Genomic DNA, 24,534 nt, shown 5'->3' with positions numbered 1-24,534 from the left:
CCATTGAGTCAGTGATGCCATCCAACCATCTCATCCTCTGTCGTCGCCGTCTCCTCCCGCCCTCAATCTTTCCCAGCATCCGGGTCTTTTCAAATGAGTTAGTTCTTTGCAAGAGGTGGCCAAAGTATTGGAGTTTCAGCTCAGCATCAGTCCTTCCAATAAATATTCAGGACTGAACATTCAGGACTTTAGGATGGACTGGATCTCCTTGCTGTCCAAGGGACTCTCAAGAGTCTTCTCTAACACCACAGTTCAAAAGCCTCAATTCTTCGGTGCTCAGCTTTTTTTATTGTCCAACTCTCATATCCACACGTGACTACTACCACACATCTAGCTTTGACTAGATGGACCTTTGTTGGCAAAGTAATGTCTCTGCTTTTTAATATGCTGCCTAGATTGGTCATAACTTTTCTTCCAAGGAGCAAGCATCTTTTAATATCGTGGCTGCAGTCACCATCTGCAGTGATTTTGGAGCCCCAAAAAATAAAGTCCGTCACTGTTTCCATTGTTCCCATCTATTTCCCATGAGGTGATGGTACCAGAGGCCATGATCTTAGTTTTCTGAATGTTGAGTTTTAAGCCAACTTTTTCACTCTGCTCTTTCACTCTCACCAAGAGGCTCTTTAGTTCTTCGCTTTCTGCTGTAAGTGTCGGACTGTCTGCATATCTGAGGTTATTGATATTTCTCCTGGTAATCTTGATTCCAGCTTGTGCTTCATCCAGCCTGACATTTTGCATGATGTACTCTGTGTATAAGTTAAATAAGCAGGGTGACCATATACAGGCTTGACATACTCCTTTCCCGATTTGGAACCAGTCTGTTGTTCCATGTCCAGTTCTAACTATTGCTTCTTGACCTCTATTATAACTCAATTCTATGAATAGAAAAACCCTATTATATGGCTACAAAAATTATATCAGAAGTGGTAATGGTATTGTATTTTAAAAGATTAATTTGTCATCATTAGAGAAGTTTATAACTGAATTCTTCAACACCTACCTGCTAAACTACCAAATGTGAGTTTCCTGCGGCCCACTTTCTCAACAAGCCAGACACCCACGAGTGTGAAAATGAAATTTGTGAAGGCTGTAACAGAAGCCAGCCATATTGCAAGTCTATCATCTTCGACACCAGACATCTGCAGAATGGTTGCACTGTAGTACCTGTGAGGCAAGAATAAAACAGTTGTTGCTGTTAGTCATTCAAAGAAACACAGTTATTCATATAGAAAAGTATCTATCTGACTAAAACATACCTGGAAGAAATGAAAAATAATATCACATTAACATGGAAATCATGCAAACCATTTAAAGGATCGCAATACAGTGACTATGTCCAGATGAAAGTTATAACTTTGTATCGTTAAGAAGAGATACTCAAGCAAGTGAATAGAGGGCTAAAACCTTTAAAAGTTACATGCACTCCACACCTCAGGACACTGACAGCTGTAGTTTCACTAAAACTATCAAGGAGAAGCTCCAAATACATGTAATCAGCAGTCACAGTACACTGTAAATGTATGTACTTAAAAGAACAAAGAGAACTGCTACATATCTTAATCTTAAAGAAAGTAAAAATCTGGTACAAGAATTTCTTGAAAGACACAAGAAGAAAGAATATATCAAGTTATCTGGCATCCAGTAAGTGGTAAAGAATCTGCCTGCAAGGCAGGAGACAGGAGAGATGCAGGCTTGATCCCTGGGTTGGGACGAGCCCCTAAAGTAGGAAATGGCAACCCACTCCAGTATTCTTGCCTGGGAAATCCCATGGACAGAGGAGCCCAGCAGGCTACGTCCATGGGTTTGCAAAGAGTCAGACATGATTGAGCACATGGCTGATTGGTATACTAAGGAGATGAGAAACTTACATGATATATACAAAAAGAATGCCTTTCTGGTTCCTAAAAAGGGATGCTCTTGGGTAAGTCTCTAGCACAATCTGCATGATTAGGTCCTATAGACTCATTTTGTTCTAAATGAATAAACTGGAGAAAGAGAAAGAAAGTGAACTTGCTCAATGGTGTCTGACTCTTTGCAACCCCATGGATTGTAGCTTACCAGGCCGCTCCATCCATGGAATTTTCCAGGCAAGAGGACTGGAGTGGGTTGCCATTTCCTTTTCCAGGGGATCTCCACGACTCAGGGATCAAACCCGGGTCTCCTGCATTGCAGGCAGACGCTTGACCATATGAGCCACCAAGGAAGCCCATACACTGGAGATTGGCTCTAAAAATCATAATGCCAACTTGTTGTTGCACAATGGGAGATACATCTGGTATATTTAAGATGATAGGTTTCTCACAGGACATTTCTTTTTTGGGGAAAATATCAGTAGCTATACTACATTACTTTGAATTGGCCCTTAAAACAAAAGAAGCAAAAATATTCCTGGCAAATAATCTATGAAATGTGACAGAATTCAAATTCTGAAGATACATTCTGAAACACACCTTTTACTGGCTTTCAAGCCATTCCAAAACAAGTTAGCTTTACCTAAATCCAAAAGTGGGCATCTAAGCAATGTATTTAATAAACCAAAATATTTCCATAGTTACAGTCTAAAGTTTCTGGATGGTAGTCAATGTTTTCATGTGCTGTGCTGTGCTTAGTCACTCAGTTGTGCCTGACTCTTTGCACCCTATGGACTGTAGGCTGGATGAATCACAAGCTGGAATCAAGATAGCTGGGAGAAATAGCAACAACCTGAGACATGCACATGATATCACTCTAACGGCAGAAAGTGAAGAGGAACTAAAGAGCCTCTTGATGAAAGTGAAAGAGGTGAGTCAAAAAGCTAGTTTGAAACTCAACACTCAAAAAATGAAGACTATGGCATCTGGTCCCTAAATAGAAGAGAAAAATTGGAAGCACTGACAAGACTTTCTTTTCCTGGCTCCAAAGATCACTATAGATGGTGAATGAACCAAGAAATCAAAAGACACTTTGCTCCTTGGAAGGAAAGCTATGACAAACCCAGACAGAGTATTAAAAAGCAGACATCACTTTACCAACAAAGGTCCATATAGTCAAAGGTATGGTTTTTTCAGTAGTCATGTATGGATGTGAGAGTTAGACTACAAAGAAGGTGGAGCACTGAAGAACTGATGCTTTCAAATAGTGGTGATACTGAAGACTCTCGCGAGTCCTGTGGACTGCAAGGAGATCAAATCAATCAATCCTAAATATTCATTGGAAGGACTGTTGCTAAAGCTGAAGCTCCAATCCTTTGGTCACCTGATGTGAAGAGCTGGCTCTTGGAAAAGATCCTGATGCTAGGAATGATTGAAGGCTAAAAGGAGAAGCAGGTGGCAGAGGATGAGATGGTTAGACAGTATCATCAACTGAATGGACATGGATTTGAGCAAACTCTGGGATATAGTGGGGGACAGGGGAGCCTGGCAAGCTGCAGTCCATGGGATCACCAAGAGTGGGACATGGCTTAATGACTGAACATCAAGAAGAAACAACATATTTACAATTGTTATATTGTACACATATATGGATGGATGGATCTTTTTGGATCCATCCTTTGGTCATTAGGTAGTATCCTTTCTTATCTCTCAGAATAGTCTGTATTTTAAAGCCTATTTTGTCTGACATGAGTAGTACCATTCCAGCTTTCTTTTGGCTTCCATTTGCATGGAATACTTTTTTGCCCTCCCCTAACTTTCAGTCTTTATGTGTCCCTTGATCTGAAGTGGTTCTCTTATAGACAGTACATACATGGGTCTTGATTTTGTATTCATTCAGCCAATCTATGTCTTTGGTGCATTTAATCCACGTATATTTAAGATAATTATTGATATATATGTTCATGGGACGTGAGGGACATGAAGATCCGCTGATTTGAGTATCTGTGGGGGTCCTTGAACCTCCTATGGATAACTGAGGGAGGGACAACTGTATCTCATTGTTTTCACTTTTGACACAATAAAATCATGAAATTGCATGTGTTAAATTAATGGCTACAAATAGTAGTATCAAACAAAGTAAGTTAGTGAGTATCAGAATTTTATTTAAAATGCAAAATGTGTCCTAGGTGTGTAAAATAATTTTTTATGTTACTTAAACTTATAGAGGCAGAATATAAGTAAAATCTGGCCTGGGAATCAGAAACCATCATTTTGAAAGATATGGCTGATTCATGTTGATTGTTTGTGGAAACCAACACAATACTGTAAAGCAATTATCCTTCAAATAAAAATAAACACATTAAAAAAAAAAAAGACATCTCTGTAGTGTGCTGGCCAGATCAGATAAGACACTGTTCAGTTAGTATTTACATATTGAGGACATACTATTAATATATGTGAGTTACTGAATTCCCACAGATGTATTATTAGATCCAGTTTCTGCCCTAAAGAAGCTCCCATAAAAGAATGACATGGCAAGAAATAATTTTGATATTGCAAGGTATATAAATCACAATGTAGCATTAAAGGACAGACCAAATTATTTCCCTTTATAAAGTTCCTTGATTTTCCAGAAAATTTAATGTTTGAGTTAAGGTTTGAAGAATTCCCAGGGGTTTGCCAGCACATGCAATGATCTAGAAGGACACTGGTGGTAAAGGAAATGACATGTAGGAAGGGAAAATGTACAAAATAACATGCTGGATTCATACATGAAAAGTATGTTACCGTGGCTGAACATAAGAAGGTTCAAAGGAAAGAGAAGTATGACAGAAGGCTTCAGTAGAACCTTTTGTTATAGAGGGGCCTTGAGAACCATGCTACATGTTTGGATTTTATTCTGCAGGGAATGGAGAACCATGGCATGGACTGTGAAGAGAAACAACAAACAATTAAGCTTGTTTTGTGAAAAGATCACTCTAACTACAGTAAAGTGTACAGGCTAGCTGCAGAACTAAACAAGGGTAAATTGTTTGAAATATTTTTCAGGTCACTACATTAGACAGAGTACCCTGTAGCTTTTCCATATTAATGTGAAACCCTGAGAGTAAAGGCTGAAATTCAGTGATGGTCTTTTATCTTCCTGTCAGCAAGCCTTGCAACTTTAACCCACACTAAATCTTTCTTTGGATGGACTGTCTTGAGTTTTCATCCTCTGTTTTCTTTCTCAAACCCTGGTAGATGTATTAGATTTTACTGCTGCCATAACAAATTACTATAATCACACTGGCTTAAATCAACATAAATTTATTGCCTAACAGGCTTATAGGTCAGAAATCTGACACAGATTTTATTGGGTGTCAAGAATCAAAGGTGTCAGCTGGGTATTCCTTTCTAGAATCTCCAGGGGAAATAGATTTCTTTGCTGTTTTTTTCTTTCAACATCTTCCACATGCTGTGGCTTGAGGACCCCATTTCCTCAAGATTCAAAGCCCACAAAGGTGGGTCCATGCAATGCCTTTCAGGCCCCTTCACTCTGAGACTCCTTTCTCCTTCCCCGGCATATAAAGACCTCTGTGATTACATTAGGTCAATCCAGATAAATAGGGTAATCTCCTTACCTTAAGAGAAACTGATTAGCAGATTTAATTTGATCTACTACCTTAATTTCCCTTTGCTGATTAATGAGAAATATTCACAGGTTGTTTATGACATGTGCATGTTTGGAGGGGATTACTCTATTACATAAAGGAGCTAATGAACAGTAAAATAAGGAAAAGGCCAACAGTTAGAATGAGAAGGTGAGGAATAAAGGTAAGAATATTTACTTAAAGGATAATCAGTTCCAGAAGAATTCATACAATAGCAATATTTCTTTTTACAGGACTCCTTCAAGGGCAGGGGATGACATACCTAGGTCAGAATAATTTACGAACCTAGTTTTCAAAAGTCAGATCATGTATTGATGAAATGACACATTTAATTTACATTTTAAAATGTGTGAATTCTAGTGTTTTTATAAATGATGCTATCAGTCAACCATTTATATAATAGGCTACCACTATACTCAGTACGTATGTGAGAACTGGACTATAAAGAAAGCTGAGTGCTGAAGAATTGATGCTTTTGAACTGTGGTATTGGAGAAGACTTTTGAGAGTCCCTTGGACTGCAAGGATACCCAACCTGTCCATCCTAAAGGAAATCAGTCCTGAATATTCATTGAAAGGGACTGATGCTGAAGCTGAAACAATACTTTGGCCACCTGATGCAAAGAAGCAACTCATTGGAAAAGACCCTGATGCTTGGAAAGACTGAAGGCGGGAGGAGAAGGGGAAAACAGAGGATGAGATGGTTGGATGGCACCACTGATGTGATGGATATGAGCTTGAGGAGGCTCCAGGAGTTGTTGACGGACAGGGAAGCCTGGCACAGTGCAGTCCATGGGGTCACAAAGAGTCAGACACGACTGAGCAACTGAGATGAACTGATACTTAGTCTGAGCCTTTATGTAGTAGTTTAAATTTTCACAAAGCATAACAGTTTTCTTTATAAGAGAATATGAGCTAAAAAAGGCTTTCTTTCCTTTTTAGATTCAAAGAAGGGATGCCTTCTCTTTTCAAAATCACTTTATCTCCCTGACAAATCAGCATCTTCTTCAAAGATTTCCTGGTCAACCTTTGGTTTTCTCACACACACCATCTCTTCCCCAGAGTGGAAATGAAGGACTGAAAGCAGTGTGTTCTCACAGACCAGTGTCACAAATCTCTAGATGTCAAAGAACAGTAACAGCCAGATTATATCTATATCATTATCTTAGAGATTATGTGAGAGATCGCTTTCAGTCTTGAATTTTAAATTTGAAAAAACAAAATAGCTCTAGAAAACATGTAGGCTTTGGTAATGGCAATCCAGCCTAATAATGACTTTTAGCTAGCAATAAACGCACAAACATGAGCACCTCATATGCTGAAAAAACCATGCATATTATGATTTTATTGAACAAAGCATTTCTTAGGAATTTCTGAAAGTTATTTTTTTTTTCAGCTTCTAAAAGCCATAACCTGTCACTTTCACTACTGCTAGTATAGTTAATTTAAAAGCAACAAGTAGGTTCTCAATTTGCCAGATCAACCTATTAATTCTCTCTACAAAATATATGCCCACAGGAGACTGAACATTCAGGACTTCATGCAGGCTCATAGTTCCCATTTGTTGAATTGTAAGCAAGTGTTAGTTGCTCAGTCGTGTCCGACTCTAGATGATCCCATGGTCTGTTCATGGGATTCTGCAGGCAAGAATACTGGAGGGGGTTGCCATTTTCTTCTCCAGGGGATCTTCCCGACCCAGGGATCAAGCCTGGGTCTCCTGCATTGCAGGTGGATTCTTTACCATCTGAGCTACCAGGGAAGCCCATAAAATTCAACTGTTGAATTAAATCTGATGTGTTTGTTCCAACCTGTTTATGCCTATCATTTTACTTATATAATTTAATTAAATAATACCTAAATCAATAAAATAGAAGATGCATTATATTAAAATTTATAATTTTAAAAAGTCAATAAAGGCAAAGTACTTTAAAAAAAATGTGGGCAACACAACCATAAAAAAAATGGGGGATACAATGTTAAATTCTAAAAAGATTCTGCCCTTAGGACTCTTCTCAAGTGTCTTTCAGGTCTTGTTCTATTTGAGAAACTAAGTCTGGAATTCATAGACGATACTATTGAGTGGTTTATGCAAAAAAAGCAATGTGGAAGTACAAGCAGTAGATGTGATGAATTAATGTACAACTAAAAAATGTTGAAGATATGTATGCATTATTTCTTCATAACTGTCTTTTTCAGTTAACTAAACAAGAGCCAATCTTCATCACGTCAGTTAAGAGGGCCTCCACCTTTCTTCACCATATCTCACAACCTTACTTATTTTGTGACAAGCAGGAATTCAAGACTTCTAGGTCACCTATATACTTGCTCATTTACCTTCATGTTAAACTGTAGATTAATAATTTGCCTCAATCTTCCTGTCAGCCCAGCCCTCTCACACTCTTTCCCTGTGCCTTGTTAACTAATCTAGTCACAAGAGTACCGCCTTCTAATACCTTGGATCTAGAGTCCAGGCTGTCTTTTCCTCAGACCTGAGGATGGGCAGATGATGGTGAGGGAAGTAAATGAACTAAACCATCCTTAACTCTCCTTTTTAAATTTAATAAATTAAAGTCTTTAATTCTCCTTTTAAATTCTTTAAATTCAGTCTACTTTCTGCTCACTTCTCATTCAATGGCAGTTTCAGTGATTTCCTAACGATTTCTTCTCTACTCTTTCATCTGTGTCATGATTCTTGGTAAGAGTAGGGTCAACATGTTGTCCTTTGGTCACTAAGTCGGGTCCAACTCTAGTGACCCCAAGACTGCAGCACACCCGGCTTCTCTGTCCTTAATTACCTCTCAGAGCTTGCTCAAATTCATCAAATTCATGTCCTTCCAGATGGTGATGCTATTCAACCATCTCATCCTCTGCTGCCCTCTTCTCTTTTCGCCTTCAATCATTCCCAGCATCAGGGTCTTTTCCAATGAGTTGGCTGTTCGCATCTCCTGGCCAAAGTATAGAAGCCTCAGCTTCAGTATCATACTTTCCAATGAATATTCAGGATTGATTTCTTTTAGGATTGACTGGTTTGATATCCTTGCTGTCCAAGGGACTGTCATGACTCTTCTCCAACACCACAATTTAAAAGCCTCAATTTCTTGGCACTTAGCCTGCTTTATGGTCCAGCTCTCACATATGACAAGACTACTGGAAAATCACAGCTTTGACTTCATGGACCATTGTCATAAAAGCGATGTCTTGGCTTTTTAATACACTGTCTAGGGTTTGTCATAGCTTTCCTTCCAAGGAGCAAGCGTCTTTCAATTTCAGAGCTGCAGTCACTGTCGGCAGTGATTTTAGAGACCAAGAAAATAAAATCTGCCCTTGCTTCCAATTTTTCTCCTTCTATTTGCCATGAAGGGAAGGGGCCAATTGCCATAATAGTAGTTTTATGAAGGTTAAGTGAAAGGTTAAGTGAGGTTAAGCCAGCTTTTTCACTCTCCTCTTTCATCTTCATCAAGAGGCTCTTTAGTTCCTCTTCAGTTTCTCCCATTAAAGTGGTATAATCTGCATATCTGAGATTGTTGCTATTTCTCCCAACTATCTTGATTCCAGCTTATGATTCATCCATCCTGGCATTTTGCATGATATACTCTGCATATAAGTTAAAAAAACAGAGTGACAATATACACACTCGATGTACTCCTTTCCCAATTTTGAACCAGTCTGTCGTTTCATGTCTGTTGCTAACTGTTGCTTCTTGACCGACATACACCTTACCTCAGGAGACAGGTAAGGTGGTTTGGAATTCCCATCTCTTTTAAGAATTTTCCAGTGTTGTGATCTACACAGTCAAAGGCTTTCACATAGTCAATGAAGCAGGTGTTTTTCTGGAACCCCACTGCTTTCTCTATGATCCAATAAATGTAGCCAATTTGATCTCTAGTTCTCTGCCACTTTTAGATCCAGCCTGTATATCCAGAGTTCTCATACTGCTGAAGCCTAGCTTGAAGGATTTTGAGCATAATCTCACTAGCACATGAAATGAGGGCAACTGTATGGCAGTATGAACATTCTGTGGCACTGTCCTTCTTTGGGATTGGAAAGAAAACTGATTTCTTCTAGTCCTGTGGCCACTGCTGAGTTTTCCAAATTTGCTGACATATTGAGTGCAGCACTTTAACAGTATCACCTTGTATAATTTGAAATAGCTCAGCTGGAATACCATTACCTGCAATAGGTTTGTTTGCAGTAATGCCTCCTAAGGCCCACTTGACTTCACACTCCAGGATGTCTGGTTCTAGGTGAGTGAGCACACCTTTGTGGTTATCCTGGCCATTAAGACGTTGTTTGTAGTGTTCTTCTGTGTATTTTTGCCACCTCTTCTTCATTTCTTCTTCTTCTGTTAGGTCCATACTGTTTCTGTCCTTTATTGTGCCCATCCTTACATGAAATGTTCCTTTCATATTTTCAACCTTCTTGAAGAGATCTCTAGTCTTTCCCATTCTATTGTTTTCTTCTACTTGATTGCATTGTTCATTTAAGAAGGCCTTCTTTTCTCTCCTTGCCATTCTCTGACACTCTGCATTCAGTTTGTTGTGGCTTTCCCTTTCAACCTTGCCTTTTGCTTCTCTTCTTTCCTCAGCTATCTGTAAAGCCTCCTCAGATAACCTGGAGAAGGAAATGGCAACCCACTACAGTGTTCTTGCCTGGGGAATTGGGCTGCTGTCTATGGGGTCACACAGAGTCGGACATGACTGAAGCGACTTAGCAGCAGCAGCCTCAGATAACCGCTTTGCATTCTTGCATTTCTTTTTCTTGGGGATGGTTTAGATCATGGCCTCCTGTACAATGTTACAACCCTCTGTCCCTAGTTCTTCAGGCACTCTGTCTACCAGATCTAATCCCTTGAGTCTATTAGTCACCTCCACTGTATAATCATAAGGGATTTGATTTAGGTCTCATCTGAATGGCCTAGTGATTTTCCCTACTTTTTCAACTGAAACTTGAATTCTGCAAAAAGGGGCTGATGATCTGAGCCACATTCAGCTCTGGGTCTTATTTTTGCTGACTGTATAGATCTTCTCCATCTTTGGCATCAACACGGTCCACCCATAAAATACCAAGTCTCTGCTGATTCACTTCTAAAATCCTTCAGTTATCCTAGTTGCTGATGTGCACCACCTGGTCACAACTCGCTTACCTGAATTCCTCCACTCACACAATCATTCACTCTTGTGGAGACTTTAAGTCATATACTTTATCTCTTTTCAGTTGTCCATCATCACCCATTTTTCCACCTTTCTTATAACTGTACTTACAGTCTTAAGTAATATAGATTTCCTAAATGATTAATTCTTATTTATTGGTGTACTGCAGAATGACCTGGACAACCCATTAAAACACAGATTGCTGGGCCCTACTCTGAATTTCTGATGCAGTAGGTCTAAGACTAAGAATTTGAATTTCTAAGAATTTTCCAGGTGATGCTGACACTGTTTTGAAAACTTACTCCCCAAACCATTATTATAATCATGTTTTTCTTTGTTGTTATTGTTCAGTTGCTAAGTCGTGTCCGACTCTTTACTACCCCATGGATTGCAGCACACCAGGCTTCCCTATCCTTTACCATCTCCCAGAGCTTGCTCAGACTCACTTCTATTGAGTTAGTGATACCATCTAACCATCTCATTCTCTGTCCTCCCCTTCTCCTCCTGCTTTCAATCGTTCCCAGCATCAGGGTCTTTTCCAATGAGTGGGCTCTTCACATCAGGTGGCCAAAGTGTTGGAGCTTCAGCTTCAGCATCAGTCTTTGCAATGAATATTCAAGATTGATTTCCTTTAGGAGTGACTCGTTTGATCTTCTTGCAGTGCAATGGGCTCTCAAGAGTCTTCTCCATCACCACAGTTCAAAAGTATTGATTTTCTGGTGCTCAGATTTTTTTATGATCCAACTCTCACTTTCATACATGACCACTAGAAAAACCATAGCCTTGACTACACGGACCTTTGTGGGCAAAGTGATGCCTGCTTTTTAACACACTGTCTAGGTTGGTCATAGCTTTTCTTCCAAGGAGCAAGTGTCTTTTAATTTCATGGCTACAGTCACCATCTGCAGTGATTTGGAGTCCAGGAATATTCTTGGACTCCAAATCACTGCCAGTAAGTGATGGGACCAGATGCCATGACCTTTTTTGAATGTTGAGTTTTAAGCCAACTTTTTCACTCTCCTCTTTCACCTTCATCAAGAGGTTCTTTAGTTCCTCTTTGCTTTCTACCATAAGGGTGGTATCATCTGAATATTTGAAGTTATTGATATTTCTCCTGGCAATCTTGATTCCAGTTTGTGCGTTATCCAGCTCAGCTTTTCGCATGATGTACTCTGCATATAAGCTAAATAAGGAGGGTGACAATATAGAGCCTTGACGTACTCCTTTCTCAATTTGGAACCAGTCCGTTTTCCATGTCCGGTTCTAACTGTTACTTCCTGAATGTATACAGATTTCTCAGGAGGCAGGTTAAGGTGGGCTGGGATTCTAATCTCTTAAAGAATTTTCTACAGTTTGTTGTGATCCACACAGTCAAAGGCTTTTTAAGCACAGCCAATGAAGCATAAGTAGATGTATTTATGGAATTCTCTTACTTTTTCTATGATCCAATGGATATTGCCAATTTGATCTCTGGTTCCTCTGCCACTTCTAAATTCAGTGTGAACATCTGGAAGTTCTTGGTTCACAATGTTGAATCCTGACTTGGAGAATTTTCAGCACTGCTTTGCTAGTGTGTGAGATGAGTGCAATTGTGTGGTAGTTTGAACATTCTTTGGCATTGCCTTTCTTTGGGACTGGAATGAAGACTGACCTTTTGCAGTCCTGTGGCCATTGCTGAGTTTTCCAAAAGTGCTGGCATATTGAGTGCAGCACTTTCACAGCATCATCTCTGAGCATTTGAAATAGTAATAGTTCAGCTGGACTTCTATCACCTCCACTAGCTTTGTTCATGGTGATGCTTCCTAAGGCCCACTTGACTTTGCAGTCCATGATGTCTGGCTGCTGGTAAGTGAACACACCATTGTGTTTACCTGGCTCATTAGATCTTTTCTGTATAGTTCTTCTGTGTATTCTTGTCACCTTTTCTTAATATCTTCTGCTTGTATTAGGTCCATACTGTCTCTGTCCTTAATTGTGCTCATCTCTGCATGAAGGGTTCCCTTGATATCTCTAATTTTCTTGACAAATAGACTCAAGCAATTAGATATGATAGACAGAGTTCCTGAAGAACTATGGATGGAGTTTTGTAACACTGTACAGTAGGTGGTGATCAAAACCATCCCCAAGGAAAATGAATGCAAAAAGGCAAAATCGTTGTCTGAGCAAGCCTTACAAATAGCTGGGTAAAGAAGAGAAGTGAAAGACCAAGGAGAAAAGGAAACCCAACATTACTTTTAGTAAAACAAATGTATAATAATCATGAGGAACTAATATATCTGCTTTTCTTCAGCTAAAGCCACTTACAACTTACTTTTTCTTTGCTAAATTTATTATTAGATGAGATGATACATTTTTTTTTAGTTTCCAAAACACCACAAAATGTGATAAAATGGTAAGCTTTCTATTTAATTTAGCAAATCTTTACATGGTAATAGTAATAGATGTTTTAGTGAAAAATTATATAATGGTTGAATGTCTCAATTACATGAAATTAAAATATATTTATTCAAGACCTACTATGTGCTAGAGACAGTGGGAGATATAAAGACATGTAATATCTGGGATTGTTTGTGGAGGGCAGGGAAACTACCATACACATAAAAATTATATCCCAATGGGCCATGTTTTATGGGGACAGTATGATTACAGTGCTGTTTGAACATAAGGGCAGTGATTAACTCTCCCCAACAGTCCAAATTGTTCATTAGTGATTCTAATGACCACTTTTCATGGTCCAAGATTGAAAAAATACAAAAGGTCAAGGAATTTAGGATGATAGTTACTACAAGACTCAGTCTGGGAGAGCATTTGAAACTAGCTCAAGCAAGAGTCATGCACAGATAGAACTACAAAGGACTCGAGAGAATATAAATCATAATTATAATGACAAATACCTTTTGGGTTCGCTGACTAGAAAAACTGCAGTGGCATAGATGGATGTTAGAGCCATGAAGGAAATTCTTGATTTTGGTATCACAGGAGATGGCAAGGATCCAAATGTGATCTACATTTAAGGGGTGCCTTTGATTCAGGGAATCCATGATAAATGAAGAAGGAGCTCCATCCACTGGTGCTCAAAGAGTTGAGCTGAGTGAGGGAGAGGCATATGGGAGTGAAAGGATGCTATAAAGGTCAACAGGATTGCTCAGTTCTCAAAAAGTAAGAAGAACACACCAACTGGATATACTTGAAATTCCCTAATGTGCTCACTCTTAAACTCTCCAAAATGCTGGGCTCAAATTCTAAGGAAGAGTGAGCTTGCAGAACAACAGCAGGCAGGGGAAGCAGAATGCAATTCTGTGAACTAGGTGCCAGAGAACTCCGTCATTTAACATATAAAAAGTGTAGAGATAATTCTCTTTATTCCCTAGTTCCTGCTATACTATGGATAAAGGAATTGCATAGCGTGACTTAACTGCTCAAGAAATAAAAACCAATACCTCTAAGTTTAGATAGTTAAACTTTCTATGAAAAGATAAATATTAATGGACACTACAGCTACCACAAGACACCCAGAGAGAAAATTTTCTCTGATTTTAGTAAGTAGGAGTTCTTATATTTCTCTGATAACTGATTTATTTCACAGTAGAAACACTGTGAAACATGCATATATTGTATTGGCTGCTAAAACATTTACAGCAACTTGATTCTCAAACTTCAATGTGAATAAAAATCAATCTGGAGACTGTAACAAAAACAAGACTCCAATTTGTTCATCCTCTTTGCTCATCCCCACCCTCTCACCTCTGCCCAGAATTGATTCACTTTAAGAGATTCTAACTTAAGAGGTTCCAAGGGCACTTTGAAAAAGACAGGCTTTCTGAACTAGTTTGTATAGACACTACTCTACAGTAAGTTTCTTGTACAGAAATCATCTTATCTTGTCCTACTTTTCCTCTTTGCTAAATCACTATCTTTAAAGTTTATTGTACCTATTGCCTCTCTATATGTTTAATTAAGTTCTCTTAAGCTTCTTCTGGAATAAGGAAGGATTGAAATGAATAAAGACTTCTGAATTAGTATGAATAAATTTTATTTTTCTGTTTCCAAATATTGATGGAAAGGAAACTGATCAATTTTTTAACAGCAGAGAAACAAGTTGAGCTCTAACAGCCCTGGGCAGAAAACACTGCAAAGAGAGTGCTCCCACACCAATGCATAATTAAATGGTAAATTAGGCTGACTTCACACGGGCATGTTGACAACACTGTGCCCTTTGATGGTCAAAGAAAGACCTAAAACTGCACTTAGTTCATTTCAAGTGCATGCGGCCAGTACCAGGCCATGCTTGTTTAATTATAAGTGAAGTGCAGGACCTTTTAAAAATGACAGAAACAATTCTACCTGTGCGTACATATGAAGTTTGACCTAAAGAGGAAAAGCAATTACCGGTGAGTCAGTGTACATCTTTAAGGGGGTACATCATGAAAGACATTCATATTAATTTTAAAATACTACAGAAAAGCATTGAATCATCTTACTAATTCTGAAAAAAAAAAAAAAAAAAACCAGGAAAATTAGGAAAATACTTTGAGTTAGATATCTGTGAGTCTGAACTGACTGGATTGTCTTAATTCTCTATTTTCCTTTAAACATGTAGAACTGGTTCTATAAATGCCCTTTTCATTTTGTTTTTTATGATGAAAACCTAAGCTGCTTCATAAGAAGCACAGATGAGTAAAACAGTAAGAATAATGGCTAATGTTTATCAGCAAGTTTTGAGTCTATAAAACTCAATTTTAGAGTTGGAGCTCATGGCAGAATGTATCATCTGATAAAAGTAGAAAAGGAGAAATAACATCGATTGAGCACTTCCCATATGCCAAGTAGTAGCCAGATGTGGTTTGCTCATATTATATCATTCAAGCGTCACAAATACTTTATGATAATACAAACTAGTTAAGAGTAGATGATAAACATTTTTAGGGCGTAATTAACTCAACATAAAAGCTCTCCATTCTCACACATACTCAGGATCCCAAAGAAACTGTTATGGAAATTCTTACTCAGTTTCCCACTCTATGCACAGGCCAGAACATAAACCCTCATGCACATTTACCACTTTATATTTTTTTCTGCATAAAAACTATTTTCATTTCTATAGCTAAAGTCTCTTGTATTGTCAAATAAGATGTCGATAATGGTGAACTTCATAAAATATAAAAATCATAAAACTATACTTAATTGGAAACCATCAGAGATGGGCCAATGGATGTGCAGCCAGCTTGTTACAAGAGATGTCCCAGAAATACGCTGCCCCCTACGGGGTATATAGAGCATTAGCTTGTCCCAGAGGCCCAAAGCCAGCTAAAATCTCCTCTCCACTGGGAGCTCTAGAATCAATTAAAATAAACTTAAAGAGCAGACATACAGGGGAAAAGAAATAGTAAAAAGAGCATCTTTACAAATGGAGGGGAAAAAGAAGTAGAGTTCCTCATACCCTGTATTAGGGTGACAGTGACACAAAGAACGATTAAATATTGAAAGGGAGGGTTCTTTCCCCTTCCCACCCCCCCCCCCCCCCCAAATACCAGAGGGTAGACTTCCTTCTTCTAATTGCTTCTATTCTAATGACTTAACAGTAGCTTAGTGAAAGTGAAAGTCTTTCAGTCCTGTCTGACTTTTTGGAACCCCATGGACTATAGCCCACCAGGCTCCTCTGTTCATGGAATTCTCCAGGCAAGAATACTTAAGCCATACTGAAGGCAGCTATTCCCTTCTCCAGGAACAGTAGCTCATTACTTACTTATTCCAGGTCCATGAGAAAATAACCTATTATTCTATTGTGAAGATAATATTTTATGGTTATATTTATATTTAACTATATTTGTTATATTTTATATACTATATTTGAATTTAATCTGTTTTAAAAATTTTATTTATTTTAATTATAGAGGCTAATTACTTTACAATATTGTAGGGGTTTCTGTCATACATTCACATGAATCAGCCATGGGTGTACATGTGTTCCCCATCCTGAACCCCCTCCCACCTCCCTCCCCATCCCATCCCTTAGGGTCATCCCAGTGCACCAGCCCCGAGCACCCCATCTCATGCATCAAACCTGGGCTGCCAATCTGTTTCACATATGATAATATACATGTTTCAATGTTATTCTCTCAAATCATCCCACCCTTGTCTTCTCTCACAGAGTCCAAAAGTCTGTTTTTTACATCTGTGTCTCTTTTGCTGTCTCGATATAGGGTCATCATTACCATCTTTCTAAATTCCATATATATATACATACACACACACACACACACACACACACATACGTTAATATACTGTATTGCTGTTTTTCTTTCTGACTTACTTCACTTTGTATAATAGGCTCCAGTTTCATCCACCTCATTAAAACTGATTCAAATGTATTCTTTTTAATAGCTGAGTAATATTCCATTGTGTATATGTGCTATAGCTTTTTTACCCATTCATCTGCTGATGGATATCTAGGTTGCTTCCATTTCCTGGCTATTGTAAACAGTGCTGCGATGAACACTGGGATACACGTGTCTCTTTCAATTCTGGTTTCCTCAGTGTGTATGCCCAGCAGTGGGATTGCTGGGTCAGATGGCAGTTCTATTTCCAGTTTTTTAAGCAATCTCCACACTGTTCTCCATAGTGGTGGGACCAGTTTGCATTCCCAACAACAGTGTAAGAGGGTTCCCTTTTCTCCACACCCTCTCCAGCATTTATTGCTTGTAGACTTTTGGATAGCAGCCATTCTGACCAGTGTGAGATGGTACCTCATTGTGGTTTTGATTTGCATTTCTATGATAAGGAGTAATGCTGAGCATCTTTTCAGGTGTTTGTTAGCCATCTGTATATCTTCTTTGGAGAAATGTCTGTTTAGTTCTTTGGCCCATTTTTTGATTGGGTCATTTATTTTTCTGGAATTGAGCTGCAGGAGTTGCTTGTATATTTTTGAGATTAATCCTTTGTCTGTTGCTTTGTTTGCTATTATTTTCTCCCATTCTGAAAACTGTCTTTTTACCTTGCTTAGTTTCCTTCGTTGTGCGTAAGCTTTTAAGTTTAATTAGGTCCCATTTGTTTATTTTTGCTTTTATTTCCAATATTCTGGGAGGTGGGTCATAGAGGATCCTGCTGTGATTTATGTTGGAGAGTGCTTTGCCTATGTTTTCCGCTAGGAGTTTTATAGTTTCTGGTTTGCGTTTAGATCTCTAATCCATTTTCAGTTTATTTTTGTGTATGGTGTTAGAAAGTGTTCTAGTTTCATTCTTTTACAAGTGGATGACCAGTTTTCCCAGCACCACTTGTTAAAGAGGTTGTCTTTTTTCCATTGTATATCCTTGCCTCCTTTGTCAAAGATAAGGTGTCCATAGGCGCATGGATTTATCTCTGGGCTTTCTATTCTGTTCCATTGATCTATGTTTCTGCCTTTGTGCCAGTACCATACTGTCTTGATGACTGTGGCTTTGTAGTAGAGTCTGAAGTCAGGCAGGTTGATTTCTTCAGTTCCATTCTTCTTTCTCAAGACTGCTTTGGCTATTAGAGGTTTTTCGTATTTCCATACAAATTGTGAAATCATTTGTTCTAGTTCTGTGAAAAATACCGTTGGTAGCTTGATAGGGATTGCACTGAATCTATAGATTGGATTGCTTTGGGTACCATACTCATTTTCACCCGGTGCCCCAGCAGACTGAAGGAGAAACCCCCTCTCCCGCAACTTCTGGGGGAAACCCCTGGGATGAACAGAGTGGGCAATGAGCAAAGAGAACCAGAGGAGCTAAAGGAAAACAAGGGAGGGAGGAAGGGAGGGACAGATGGGCAGGCCTGGCGGAAAGAAACATTCTGTGGTGTCCCCTACCCCTGCCCAGGGCCTCAGAAGCCTTTGCCTGGGTCCAAAGGCCAGGGCAAGCTTGGCTCACAGATTGGGGGAGGGGGCCCACATCTCCCTCTCCACGCCAGGAGTGACAGTCAAGAGACCAGGCAGGAGCTCAGACAGAGCTGTTTTTAAAAGTCTGCTTAGCACTAGGTGGGCCAGGGCTACAGAGTTCTGAACAAAGTGTGGGCACAGCACCCCTGTCCTCTTCATAGCAATCTTAAGGGAGCTGAGGCACCCCAATGGCCCGGGGCCTCAGAACCCAGGGGCCAAGGGCTTCTAGATGCTCCCTCCCACACAGCCTGTACCTGAAGACCCAGGGCAGGTGGAGCAACAGGGAGGCAGGGGAAGGGTGGGGGCAGGGCAGGGCATGAGGCACCAATACCCTGCTCACCAGCGCTGGCCCAGCAGCCTCCCAAGGCCTGGCGCAAGATCACTCCTCAGTTAAGTCCCTGCCCATGTCCATGCAGGGCTCCTCAATGAGAGCCAAGGCATTCTTATTTCCACTGTATTGATTCTTCCAATCCATGAACATGGTATATTTCTCCATCGATTTGTGTCATCTTTGATTTCTTTCATCAGTGTTTTATGGTTTTCCATATACAGGTCTTTTGTTTCTTTAGGCAGATTTATTCCTAAGTATTTTATTATTTTCATTGCAATGGTGGATGGAATTGTTTCCTTAATTTCTCTTTTGATGAGAATGTTTTCTCATTGTTAGTGTATAGGAATGCATGGATTTCTGTGTGTTAATTTTATATCCTGCAACTTTACTATATTCACTGATTAGCTCTAGAAATTTTCTGGTGGAGCCTTTAGGGTTTTCTATGTAGAGGATCATGTCATTTGCAAAGAGTGAGAGTGTCACTTCTTATTTTCCAATCTGGATTCCTTTTATTTCTTTTTTCTTCTCTGATTGCTGTGGTGAAAACTTCCAAAACTATCTTGAATAGTAGTGGTAAGAGTGGACACCCTTGTCTTGTTCCTGACTTTAGGGGAAATGCTTTCAATTTTTCACCATTAAGGATAATGTTTGCTGTGGGTTTATCATATATGGCTTTTATTATATTGAGGTATGTTCCTTCTATGCCTGCTTTCTGGAGGGTTTTTTATCATAAATGCATGTTGAATTTTATCAAAGGCTCTCTCTGCATCTATTGAGATAATCACATGGTTTTTATCTTTCAATTTGTTAATGTCGTGTATCACATTGATTGATTTGCACATATTAAAGAATCCTTGCATCCCTGGGATAAAGCCCACTTGGTCATGATATATGATCTTTTAAACATGTTGTTGGATTCTGTTTGCCAGAATTTTGTTAAGCATTTTTGCATCTATGTTCATAAGTGATATTGGCCTGTAGTTTTCTTTTTTTGTGGCATCTTTGCTGGTTTTGGTATTAGGGTGATGGTAGCCTGATAATGAGTTACGAAGTTTACCTTCCTCTGAAATTTTCTGGAAGAGTTTGAGTAGGATGGGTGTTAGCTCTTCTCTAAAATTTTGGTAGAATTCAGCTGTGAAGCCATCTGGTCCTGGGCTTTTGTTTGCTGGAAGATTTCTGATTACAGTTTTGATTTCCATGCTTGTGATGGGTCTGTTAAGATTTTCTATTTCTTCCTGGTTCAGTTTTGGAAAGTTATACTTTTCTAAGAATTTGTCCATTTCTTCCAAGTTGTCCATTTTACTTGCATATAGTTGCTGATAGTAGTCTCTTATGATCCTTTGTATTTCCGTGTTGTCTGTTGTGATTTCTCCATTTTCATTTCTAATTTTGTTGATTTGATTCTGCTCCTTTTTTTCTTGATGAGTATGGCCAATGGTTTGTCTGTTTTATTTATCTTTTCAAAGAACCAGCTTTCCGCTTTGTTGATTTTGGTCTTTGTTTCTTTTTTATTTATTCTGCCCTAATTTTTATTATTTCTTTCCTTCTACTAACCCTGTGGTTTTTCTTTCTTCTTTTTCTAGTTTCTTTAGGTGTAGAGTTAGGTTATTTATTTGACTTTTCTCTTGTTTCTTGAGGTAAGCTTGTATTGCTAGGAACATTCCCCTTAGCAGTGCTTTTACTGAGTCCCATAGGTTTTGGGTTGTTGTGTTTTCATTTTCATTCACTTCTATGCGTATTTTGATTTTTTTTTTTATTTCTTCTCTGATTTGTTGGTTATTCAGAAGCATGTTGTTTAGCCTCCATATGTTGGAATTTTTAATAGTTTTTTTCCTGTAGTTGACATCTAATCTTACCGCATTGTGATCAGAAAAGATGCTTGGAATGATTTCACTTTTTTTGAATTTACCAAGGCTAGATTTATGGCCCAGGATGTGATCTAACCTGGAGAAGCTTCCATGTGCACTTGAGAAAAAGGTGAAATTCGTTGTTTGGGGGTGAAATGTCCTATAGATATCAATTAGGTCTAACTGGTCCATTGTATCATTTCAAGTTTGTGTTTCCTTGCTAATTTTCTGCTTAGTTGATCTATCCATAGGTGTGAGTGGGGTATTAAAGTCTCCCACTATTATCATGTTACTGTTAATTTCCCCTTTCACACTTGTTAGCATTTGCTTTACATATTGTGGTGCTCCCATGTTGGGTGCATATATATTTATAATTGTTATATCTTCTTCTTAGATTGACCCTTTGTTCATTATGTAGAGTCCTTCTTTGTCTTTTTTCACGGCCTTTATTTCAAAGTCTATTTTATTTGATATGAGCATTGCTACTCCTGCTTTCTTTTGGTCTCCATTTGTGTGAACTATCTTTTTCCAGCCCTTCACTTTCAGTCTGCATGTGTCCCTTGTTTTGAGGTGGGTCTCTTGTAGACAGCATATATAGGAGTCTTGTTTTTGTATCCATTCAGCAAGTCTTTGTCTTTTGGTTGGAGCATTCAAGCCATTTACATTTAAGGTAATTATTGATAAGTATGATCCCGTTGCCATTTACATTGTCATCTTGGGTTCGAGTTTATACACCTTTTCTGTGTTTCCTGTTCAGAGAAGATCCTTTAGCATTTTTTGAAGAGCTGGGTTTGGTGGTGCTGAATTCTCTCAGCTTTTGCTTGTCTGTAAAGCTTTTGATTTCTCCTTCCTATCTGAATGAGATCCTTGCTGGGTACAGTAATCTGGGTTGTAGGTTTTCCTCTTTCATCACTTTAAGTATGTCCTGCCATTTCCTTCTGGCCTGAAGAGTTTCTAACAAAAGATCAGCTGTTATCCTTATGGGGATCCCCTTGTATGTTATTTGTTGTTTTCCCTTGCTGCTTTTAATATTTGTTCTTTGTGTTTGATCTTCGTTAACTTGATTAATATGTGTCTTGGGGTGTTTTGCTTAGGTTTATCCTGTTTGGAACTCTCTGGGTTTCTTGTACTTGGGTGACTGTTTCCTTCCCCATTTTAGGCAAGTTTTCAACTTCTCTCTCCTCAAGTATTTTCTCATGGCCTTTCTTTTTGTCTTTTTCTTCTGGGACTCCTATGATTTGAATGTTGGGGCATTTGACATTGTCCCAGAGGTCTCTGAGGTTGTCCTCATTTCTTTTAATTCTTTTTTCTTTTTCCCTCTTTGCTTCATTTATTTCCACCATTCTATCTTCCACCTCACTTATCCTATCTTCTACATCAGTTATTCTACTGTTGTTTCCCTCCAGAGTGCTTTTGATCTCAGTTATTGCATTATTCATTGTTGATTGACTCTTTTTTATTTCTTCTAGGTCCTTGTTAAACATTTCTTGCATCTTCTCAATTCTTGTCCCCAGGCTATTTATCTGTAACTCCATTTTATTTTCAAGATTTTGGATAATTTTTACTATCATTATTCTGAATTATTTTTCCTCCTTGGATGGAGGAACCTGGTAGGCTACAGTCCATGGGTTGCAAAGAGTCAGATATGACTGAGCAACTTCTCTTTCACTTTTCCTTTATCACACAAAACAGAATTGCAAGAGGGTACTGAATTAACTTTTCATGATCACTATTTTAATATGATGTCTATAGAGGCATAACAGGCAAAGAAGTTCAATACAGAGGACCCTTTGAATACAGACAGTACTTTCTTCTATATGGAATACTTAAAAAGTAATCAAAATTTTATAATACCAGTGGTGGGACTCAGCTTTATATGCTGACTCATATAGCTCTAATCTGACTCATTCAGTTATGACTTCTTATATATGAATAAAAACAACTAAAATTATTCCAGGATTTCAAATAACATAAACACTGAACTATTTCTCTCTGAATAGTTCAAAGTGTTTACTTTTCAAAAGCACAAATGAAAACTTTCCCTATATTGAACAATATAACTTAAAATGTTACCTGACATACTGTGATTTTAGAAATATTTCAAATTAGATGAAGAGATTGCTCTTATTTTTAAAATTGATACAAGCAAACTAGAGTTGATTTATGTTGTCATATCATTCTATTCATTTTAAAGTTTATTAGGCCTATAATTCTGTAGATCATACACATCTGACTGCTTATTTATCACCAATTCAAATCCCCCAATTTACCATCAATCTCATTTTGTTGCTAAATTTTTCATTATGTATTTCTAAATTATTATCATATTTTCTCAGATTGCTATCTTGAGATTCTCTCAAGATTTAAAGTACTGATAAATTGTTATATATTTTATATTAAATGAGAAATTTTAACATGCATTAATAGAATTATATGCTTCCTCTCTAACAAGTGATTCTATAATTATTAGTGTGAATGTATGTAGGGTACTCATACACTATTATACACTTCAAGTGAGTACAGGCAGAGTTTATGTTTTAGTAGTGAAAATATATTAGTTTAAGTTCTAAACCCTTATTTGTTGTTTTTATTATCCTATATAATTATTTCAACTAAAAATAAATAATTATTCATATCTTTATTTGCTTACATTTCCAACATGTCTCTGGCCAATATTTTATAGTTCATTATTAAGTTAATTAAAATTGCTACATGTGAACAGAAACTCTACACTGTATAAAATAACCCCAGTCACCAGTATTAAGTAATATATGTCTGTATCATTTTTTTTTAGTACCAAATCAAGCAATTACTAGTATATAAAATATTGAGTCATATGTAAAGAACAAGGAAGGAGAATCTGATTCAATTTACAGGAAAATGTTGGCCATCTCTTTACCTTTAAAAAAGAGATGTAATTGAAAATTCATGAAGTTCATTAAAGCATCATTATTATTTCCAGGTGGCTCAGTGGTTAAAGAATCTGCCTGCCAATGTAGGAGGCATGGGTTCAATCCCTGGGTGGGTAAGATCTCTGGGAGAAGGAAATGGCAACCCACTCCAGTCTTCTTGCCTGGAAAATCCTATGGACAGAGGAGCCTGGCAGGCTATAGTCCATGGGGTTGCAAAAGAGAAATGTGACTTGGTGACTAAACAACAACAAAATATTATAACTTAGTGACTAAACAACAATAAAATATAATACACTATTTATAAAACTGAAAAAAAAAATTAAAACCACACTGTGGCTGGCAGAGTAATGGCCTTCCAGAGATGTCTACCTCCCAATGACCAGAATCTGTGACAATGTTACCTTACATGGTAAAGGAAAATTAAGGTTGCAGATGTAATTAAGGTTACTAATCAGTTGACCCTGAGCCTGGGAAATGCTAGTGGATTAGTAAGGTGGATCCAACATAATCACAAGCATTTGAAAGTGAAACAGGGAGGCAGAAAAGAGTCAGAGAGAGTTGTGACTAAAAAGGAGGTCAAGTGGATGTCATGTGAGGACCCAACTCTCCACTACTGGCTTGGAAGATGGGATTTCTGGGGGCTAGATGGGAGGGTGCATGAATCAGGGATTGCCTTTAGAAGCTGAACAGGCAAGTAAATGAATTCTTCCCTACACATTCCAGAATGGAATGTGTTGACATCTTCATCTCAGTCCAATGTGACCTCTGTCAGATTTCTGACATAGAGGCTTTAAGATAATGTATTTGTGGTATTTTTCTGTTAGTAAATCTATGGTATTTCTACAGCAGTACCGGAAAACTATTAACATTGATACTCTACATTATAAGACTGGTT

The 24,534-nt window shown here is 38.2% G+C and overlaps 1 protein-coding gene across 1 annotated transcript in view; it reads right to left on the bottom strand.

The window, feature by feature from the left end:
- The window catches only part of SLC2A13 (solute carrier family 2 member 13), a 495,370-nt gene that overhangs the window by 163,516 nt on the left and 307,320 nt on the right, over window positions 1–24,534 (bottom strand). The window contains exon 5 of the mRNA XM_061129885.1: window positions 1,001–1,164. Within this exon, the coding sequence (XP_060985868.1) occupies window positions 1,001–1,164 (164 nt within the window). The remainder of the gene's footprint in view (window positions 1–1,000; window positions 1,165–24,534) is intronic.

The sequence above is a fragment of the Dama dama genome, chromosome 3, assembly GCF_033118175.1.
Source record: "Dama dama isolate Ldn47 chromosome 3, ASM3311817v1, whole genome shotgun sequence".
NCBI classification, from domain to species: Eukaryota; Metazoa; Chordata; class Mammalia; order Artiodactyla; family Cervidae; genus Dama; species Dama dama.
The sequence above is the reverse complement of the archived record's forward strand: the minus strand, read 5'-3'. Positions and strand labels throughout refer to the sequence as shown.